The sequence below is a fragment of the Amblyraja radiata genome, chromosome 11, assembly GCF_010909765.2.
Source record: "Amblyraja radiata isolate CabotCenter1 chromosome 11, sAmbRad1.1.pri, whole genome shotgun sequence".
NCBI classification, from domain to species: domain Eukaryota; kingdom Metazoa; phylum Chordata; class Chondrichthyes; order Rajiformes; family Rajidae; genus Amblyraja; species Amblyraja radiata.
In genome coordinates this window covers 17236178-17244295 of record NC_045966.1, presented here as the reverse complement: position 1 = coordinate 17244295, position 8118 = coordinate 17236178, and the positions used below count along the sequence as shown (strand labels likewise).

The window sequence follows — 8118 nt, the reverse complement described above, 5'->3', positions numbered from 1 at the left end:
AATTTGTATTTCCTGAGGGAATTGCTCTCTTCCTGAGATATGAAGAGGAGGCGGAAGAGGATATAGGATATAATACATCAGAGGAACTCAGAGCAAGACGTCAAAATACATTGTTTCATATGTGGAGCCAATGAAGCCAATGCAGCTGTAATCTTTGAAAACAAGCACTGGTCAGTCATAAGGCAACTCATGGAATCTGTTAGGAAATATATATTTAAGTGTGTTGGGAGGTATCTGATTATGGGAAATTAGTTGACATGTATTGACCATGACATACATGCTTCCGAGAGCCACAAGGAATGCAGATGTTGGAATCTTGAGCAAAAGACAAGTGCAGGAGGAACTCCATGCTGTCAGGCAGTATGACAGGCAATGTTTCGGTTTGGGGCCCTTCAACAGAACAGTCAATCAGCAAACAACATTGATTTAGTTTCAGCATTGAAATCCCTGTGAAAAATAGGTATGCCGTATATATTCAAATATGAATTAGGCAGCAACTAGCAATACCGTTTGCAGTTGCTGAATGTTTTCTGCAGATATTTTTCTTTAATTCAACCAGAATGTGATGTTTCCACGGTTTTTCAAAATTGCTGAGCTCCAGAATTGCTGCTGTTGGAAACTGGAGTTTTTTGTAACTTCAAAGCAATAATTGGTTTCTCCCAAACACATGTTTTTTAGTAGCCAAGCTTCATATCAATCTTCCTTGCCAAAGAACATTTGGCAGAATGAACATACAACTTTGCAAGCTTCCCCATGATGCAGAGTGCAATTGATTAAAGCCATGTTACATGATAAATTGTACATGTCAAAAAGACAACACAGATATAATGAAAACTGCACTGTCACCCAAAGTTTGACACAAACAATTATTCTAAAAGGTTATTTATCAAGATTTGTTTCTCTCTCCACACTTGCTGCCTGAAGAAGACAATCTTGTTTGTGGAAAAAGGGTTATCAAAACAAAGTTGCTGGTCTCTTAAATCGCTGGATGAAAGTTAGGCCCGACTTCAACGCCTTCAAAATCACGGATCTCAAGTTCAGGACAAAACAAATTACTATTTCCGCCAACGGTTAATTTTGTAATTAGCAACTTAATTAGGTAATTAACTAATTATCCTTATAACTATAAAACTCTGGTCTTGTATGTGGATTTGTTTGTGTGTGATCACATCTTCTCGAAAAAAACGACGCGCTAATGGTAACATTTTTACATATTCAGGTAGAGGTTTATCACGTGGTCAAAAATCGCCTTATCTGAAAAATTCATGCTTCATTTCACGAGTTATTAATCAGTGTTCACAAATCTGAAATAAGTTTGAAAATAAACCGGCTCTTTCGCTGATGCTCTTTTGCTGATGACATCACAATGGATCTGCATCGCGTGGCCTGCGCTGTGTTCCACACACTGCGAGTGACGTCACCCCCCGACCACCCCCTCGTACTCGGGCCCTGGAGCCTGGATCCTGCAGCCGGCAGCCGGGAGCGAGGTGACGGGACCCAACAGGCCCCCCTTGGTCTAGTGATCTATAAAATGTTCAAGGTATTCCAACAGAGTCATGAAGACTGCAAACTGGAACAAAAACATTCTGCAGACATTCAGCGTGTCGAGCAGCATCTGTTGGGTAGAGATGGCGCGGGAGGAATTGTCAATGTTTTGGGGCAAGTCCTCGCATCAGGACTGAGTGAAGAGGGAAGATTGCCAAAATAAAGAGGAGCGAAGAGGTGAGACAGGGAGTCACGGTTGATAAGTGGACCAAGGAGTGGTGAAAGATGATGGGCTGAATGGGTGATTGATGGAATCAGACAAGGACGTAAAAGGGAGATTGAACCAGGTGGGGGGCAGGGGAGAGTGAAGGTTGATACAAAGGTTGGAGGTTGACAAGCACGGACACAAAGACCACAGGTGCTGGAACCTGATAACTAAGCAAGGTGATAATGGAACAAAGAAAGAGAAGAAGGGAAGATGGAGAATGCAACCTGGTGGGTGCAATGTATGTGTGATAGATGGATGGAACCAGCAAGGGAGAAAGGGGGATTAAAAATGGGCTCCGATGGGCAGAATCTGAGAGCAAGATGGGAGCTAACATGGGAGGAATGGAGGATGATAGGAATGAGAGGGAGAGGGAGTCAGAAAAGAGAAAGAGGAACCCAGGAGATGAGAGTCACCTGAAATTTTAAAATTCAATGTTGATGACATTGGGTTATCTCCAGCTGCCCATACTCTTCCCATTGTTTGGTCGTCTTCCATCCAGTGGGGGCTGAGGTGAAAATTTACACAAATGTGAGACTGATTGCCTGAGCAGGGAGTGGAGGCAGGGACACAGATTTTCACCACCTCCCGGGGTGTTTTACTGGATTAAAGCAGGTGTAGAGGCACAAACGTCGTGAATAACTGATTTCTTTATTCAGGCAAGATATACATGCACGTTTAGCACTCTAACATAATAGTCATTGTTGCTGCTGAGATGCTGTTGCCTCGTGAGCTCGAGCTGAGCTCCTGCTGAGGTGGCCGGACACTCTCATGAAGAGAGAGGAAGAGAGCGAGAGGGAAGGTCGGTTCTTATATACTAGGGCACACCCCTATACCCCGTGACCCTACCCCCGGCTGTCGAGGGTTCGCATAGCAAGAGTGGCCTATGGTGCCACTACAGGACCCCCCCCCACCCCCAGAACTGGAGGCAGGAAAACGAGCAGGCCAACAAAACACAGCAGCCTGACTCGTAAACTTACAGGCAGAAGGGATGGAGCACGCTCACCTTCTACTGGAAGGCTTTTTGTCTCTACCTCACCTGAGCCAGTGCCGCACCTGTACTGGACTTCACCAAGGGAGCCAGGTGTCTCGCAACACTGAGGATGTTAAAGACACAGCAAGCATTCAGAATTCCCTCACCAGCCCGCTGTGCCCCACTTCTCCGTAGGCTTCCAGGCCTACATCTTCGCAAGACACACCTAGTAAAATAATAGATGGGTGACAATCTAACTCCGGCCTACAATGCAAACCTTTGTCTTTCCCCAAAGGTTAGATCTCAACTGCCTGAAGCATAAGCTGGATCAGCAAGTAATTCCAGAGCCTTGGCCTTATGCACCTGTCCTTTAGATGGCAACTTTTCCCCTCTGTGCTGGCCAGTAACAGACTGACCATGGTCCATGGTGGAGCAATGACCACTAGCCCTGATCACCAGACCACTTCAATAACAAGTTCAGCTGGCAAAGACTTTACACTGTTAAATGTGATCAGTCCGTAAGGACACCGTATGTTTAGGACCTTGTTTCCTGTAGTTTTACTAAATGTTTTAGAGGTGTTGACAATTTAGGAAGCTTTATGTGTTGGAGACTTATTCTGTGATTTAACTTTATAGAGAAGAGAGTATTGTTTTTGTATCTAATTTTACTCGATTCCTTGTTGGGTGATTGTTTAGAGAGCAGGCTGTCCTTCGTGTATGAAATGCCAAATACACAGAACACCCCCGAGCAGCAACCGGGAAACCCCGTGGGCAGACAACTGACCCTGTCCCTCAAGAGCCGAGGGGGATGACCCAATCTCCAGTGGCCTGATCTCCAGGGACCGCCACACAGGTTTGTTATTATATTTTAAGTTATTCACTTTTTAAGCTTCAACAAATCCTTTTTCCACTTGCCGTGCCCGCCAGCTGCGCCTGGGCAGTAATACCTGTGTGTTCTATGTCACAATGGGAACCCAATGGGCAGGAATGGCTGCGCTGCCATGGGGGGAGGGAGGGGGGGGAAAGGGCAAGAGGCGGAGTGGGGTGGTGAGGGGAGGAGGGGGGAATCAGGGGCGTCACAACGGGAACCCGTCAGCCACGCCTGCGCATTTGGGGACTATGCGTGAGTGGTGGAATATTGCGTTGGCCTCCCGTGTGACAATGGGACACAAAGGGTCCCACTTAGTCTAGTATATTTTAATTTCAGGTCATCCAAGTAAGTTGTATCATATTTGTTTCAGAATGCTTCAATCTATAATAACTGAAAATTTCATTGTTCTCTTAATTTTTAAGAAAATTTTAGGCTTTTATGTCAATTGACTGTCCTCGGTCACAGCTTTTGCGTTAAGTTAATGGAAAAGCAATAGGGAACAAGATGCTAATTTCCGAGTATGAAAATGACCATAACTTTTTTAATACTGAAGATATGAAAGAGAATTAGGTATCAAAATTAAAGTTATTTTTATGTTTTATCTGATGGGATAAATTACAGGCTTGATTTTTAAAATCTCAACATTTTGTAACATTCCTAGCTTTTGCCATTACTTGGGTTAAAAGTCCCATAGCTTAAATACGTTAAAATGTCAACAACTTGTAATTTGGACCTTCAGTATGAATGGTTCTTCACACATAAGTGTTGAAACGAGAGTTGAAACAAGATTTTTAACTAATTGAAAACGATAAACTTGGAAAGTACGTTACAATGAATTACAATAGTGGATTCGGATGAAGAGTTTTCCATCTTCCTCTTTCTGCAGACGCTGCACGACCGATGAGTGTTTCCAGCATTTTCTATTTTTGTTTCAGATTTATAATACCCTATAAAGAAAACTCTAACATTTCAGATACAACAGTTTTCAGTTGTAAAATAATAAAACGATTAGGACGTGTTTTTTAGGGAAATGCACAAAACAAATCCAAATGGACCACAGCCTGGCTCGTGACCCTTTGATGGGCGGCCGATACATTTCTTCCATCAAACGTGTCCAAAGACAGGCAGCTCGATTTGTTACTAACACCTATGAGAGAGAAGCGAGTGTCACCAAACTTCTGAATTCTCTGGGGTGGAACCCTCTCTAAGACAGACGTGAAGCTCACCGTTTGACCTGTTTTTACTAAATGTTAAATGGTCAGCTCGACATAGACTACAAGACCTACACCAAACCCAAACCAATTAGGAGCAGACGAGGGCATTCGATCCAATTTGTGATTCCAGCTGCAAAGACAGATGTGTACAGCAATTCGTTCTTCCCCCGCACAATTAAAGCATGGAATAATCTCCACCCTACTATAGTTACCCAACCAGATGCAACTAAATTTAAAGTAGCTCCTCCTTCTTCTTCTTCTTCTTCTTCTTCTTCTTCTTCTTCTTCTTCTTCTTCTTCTTCTTCTTCTTCTTCTTCTTCTTCTTCTTCTTCTTCTTCTTCTTCGTTTTACGGCAGCCGGCATCCACAATGTTGCATTGCTGCCACCTTCTGGCTTCACTCCACAGTCCTCATGTGTTTACATTATATCTTTTTTATAAGACCAGAAGCCCTCAAGAAATTAAACAACACCTTTACTCCTTTTCCTTCCCCTCCACACTCTAGAATGTTCTTTTCTGATATATCTGTCATTCCAATTTTCTTCATTTCACTGATCAAAACTCTTCTTTCTGTTTCATATCTTCTACATGCAACTAGAGTATGCTGAACTGTTTCCGGCTGATGGCATTCCTCACACATCCCAGTAGGGTGTTTTCCCAACATTTTTAATGTGCTGCTCAGGTGAGTGTGTCCTATCCTCAATCTTGCTAATACTACCTGTTCTCCCCTGTTCCCTCCCTCTTCTGTCTGTAATGCCCACTCTGTTTTGTAGTCTCCCCTTTGTCTCCTGTTCCCAGTATTGTTGCCATTCCTGATTTATTTTCTTCCACACAATGTGTCTTCCTTCAGATTTGGATAATTGCAGGTTTACCTCTATGTTCTCTTTCTTCCCAATAACCCTTTCTGGCTTAAGTCCTCCCTCCACCACCTCCAGTTTAAATTCCATTTGGAATATTTTGGAGGACCAAGAAACCAAGAACAAGAGAGGCAGGGCTGTTCTTGCGCCTGCGCACTTGCTGCTTCTCCCGGGTTGTCCCGCTCGATGTCTCGGGGACCGATTGCGTGGATCTGTGTCACGAGTGAAGATGGCGGACGATGCCGAGGGGTTGAGCGGCCCTGTCGGGGCGACGGAGCCGGAGCCGGAGCCTCGGGTGCCGTCGGCAAGCGACAGGAGCGCGGAGGAGGGCGGCTGGTCCACGCCAATCCTGTCGCTGGCCAAGAGAGCGTCGGAAACGCTTTCGGCGAACTACGGAAATGCTTTGAAGTCGGCGGCCATCGGGCTCGCTGTCAAGGCGAGCGGGGACGGCAGCAACGCCATCAGCAAAAGTAGGAGGAGTAGGGCAGGGCAGGCGGGGATGTGGGCTTCCCGTCCTGGAAGTCGGGCGGATTGGGCATCCGACACTGGAAGTAGTGAGGAGAAGGGAGTGGTCCGAGATTAGGGGGGGTCCTGGACTACTCCACCCGGCAGGGAGACCACAGGTACCTTGGGCTGACGGACCAGGCAGTCAATCACAATCAAGATACACACAAAATGCTGGAGTAACTCAGTGGGACAGGCAACATCTCTGGACGGGACCCTTCTTCAGACCTTCTCTCCAGTACAGAGCTGCCTGTCCCGCTGAGTTACTCCGGCATTGTGTAAACCAAAGGTCCTATAGCTCTGCTATAAGATCTTTGGTGTAAACCAGCAACTGTGGATACTTCCTGCACAATCAACAGCTCTCTCTCTCTGTCCCGGGATAGCTGTCTCAGAAAATGTTTCATTTAATGCTTTGATTTTAAATTAATTGGGTTTTCGAAATATGAACTGCCCAATCTTTTATTTTAATTAAGAGTATAAAATATTATGTAAGCAACTTGAATTTGAGTTAGGGATGACTTTATTTGAAATATTAGAAGTGGAAGAGATTTGCATTTATATATCCCATTATTATATTGCCTCCAGGATCTGGCGGTCAAATTCGTCAAAAGAGCACTAAACCTAACAGTTATAAGGTAGAAAATGTCACTCAATTGGGCACAGCTGAGAAGGTATAATTGCAACGTGACGATGTTTCAAAATTCAGCGTTCTTTTAAAAATCAGCTTTGGGAAATAAATATTGCCTGGGATACAGCAATATCTCACCTGGTGTGAAGGAGTGCATTGGCATTGTAGTCTAATCAAATGTCATTCTGGCTTTTTGTGCTCCAAATGCATTTTAGAAAATATTTATTATTTGGTTAAAATGTGTACTTGTGCTCCATGGAAAATTTAAATACATTTAATGTCTACAGTTACATTTCATCTATCATTGGGTCATAAAAACCATGGTGATTGAGACTGGGGAGGAGGGAAAGGAGCTGACTTTTCTGTGTGTATGGATACAATTGTAATACATTTTAACGATTTATGCAAAACCACTGTATAAACCATTTATGCTATTTTAACAGGTGTATCTCTATATTTATTAACTATAGCGTTCTAATATGCTCATTCAGAGCAAGTTAGTCATAGAGTGATACAGTGTGGAAACAGGCCCAACTTGCCCACACCGGCCAACATATCCCAGCTACACTAGTCCCATCTGCCTGTGTCTGGTCCATAACCCTCCAAATTTGTCCAACTGCTTCTTAAACGATCAGATAGTCCCAGCCTCAATTACCTCCTCTGGCAGCTTGTTCCATACACCCACCTGTGTGAAAAAGTGACCCCTCGGATTCCTACTAAATCTTTTCCCCTTCACCTTGATCCTATGTCCTCTGGTCCTCGCTTCCCCTACTCTGGGCACGAGACTCTGTGCATCTACCTGATCTATTGCTCTCAGAATTTTGTACACCTCTATAAGATCACACCTCAACCTCCTACATTCCAAGGAATAGAGACCCAGCTTACTCAAACTCTCACTATAGCCTACACCCTCTAGTCCTGGCAACATTCTCGTAAATCTTTTCTGAACCCTTTCAAGCTTGACAATATCTTTCCTATAATATGGTGCCCAGAACTGAACACAATATTCTAAATACGGTCTCACCAACGCAGGGCTCTCACTTAACTTTTTTTCCCTGTTGCCAGCCAGGCAACCTTGGCAGCTTTTTAGGTTGCCAAATGACAATTTTGGTGGTCATTTAAGACGGTTTGCATGACATGTGCGATAATATGCTCGGACGAAGTGTGTAATTACCAGTCGGAATTATGCTCAATGAAGCATTCACATATTATTTCTGCTTCAAAAAAGTCACAGACTAAACATATTCACCAATCAAGACATGATCTATACCACAATGACATTTTATGATAATAGCTGTTAAAACCGGTAAAGAAGCTGGTAAA

General features: G+C 44.0%; 1 protein-coding gene across 1 annotated transcript in view; it reads left to right on the top strand.

Annotated features, from left to right (window-relative positions):
* Positions 1–5834: 5834 nt before the first annotated feature.
* rufy1 (RUN and FYVE domain containing 1) overlaps positions 5835–8118 on the top strand; it is a 41195-nt gene continuing 38911 nt past the window's right edge. Inside the window, exon 1 of the mRNA XM_033029437.1 lies at positions 5835–6133. Coding sequence (XP_032885328.1) covers positions 5893–6133 — 241 coding nt within the window. The 5' untranslated portion in view covers positions 5835–5892. The remainder of the gene's footprint in view (positions 6134–8118) is intronic.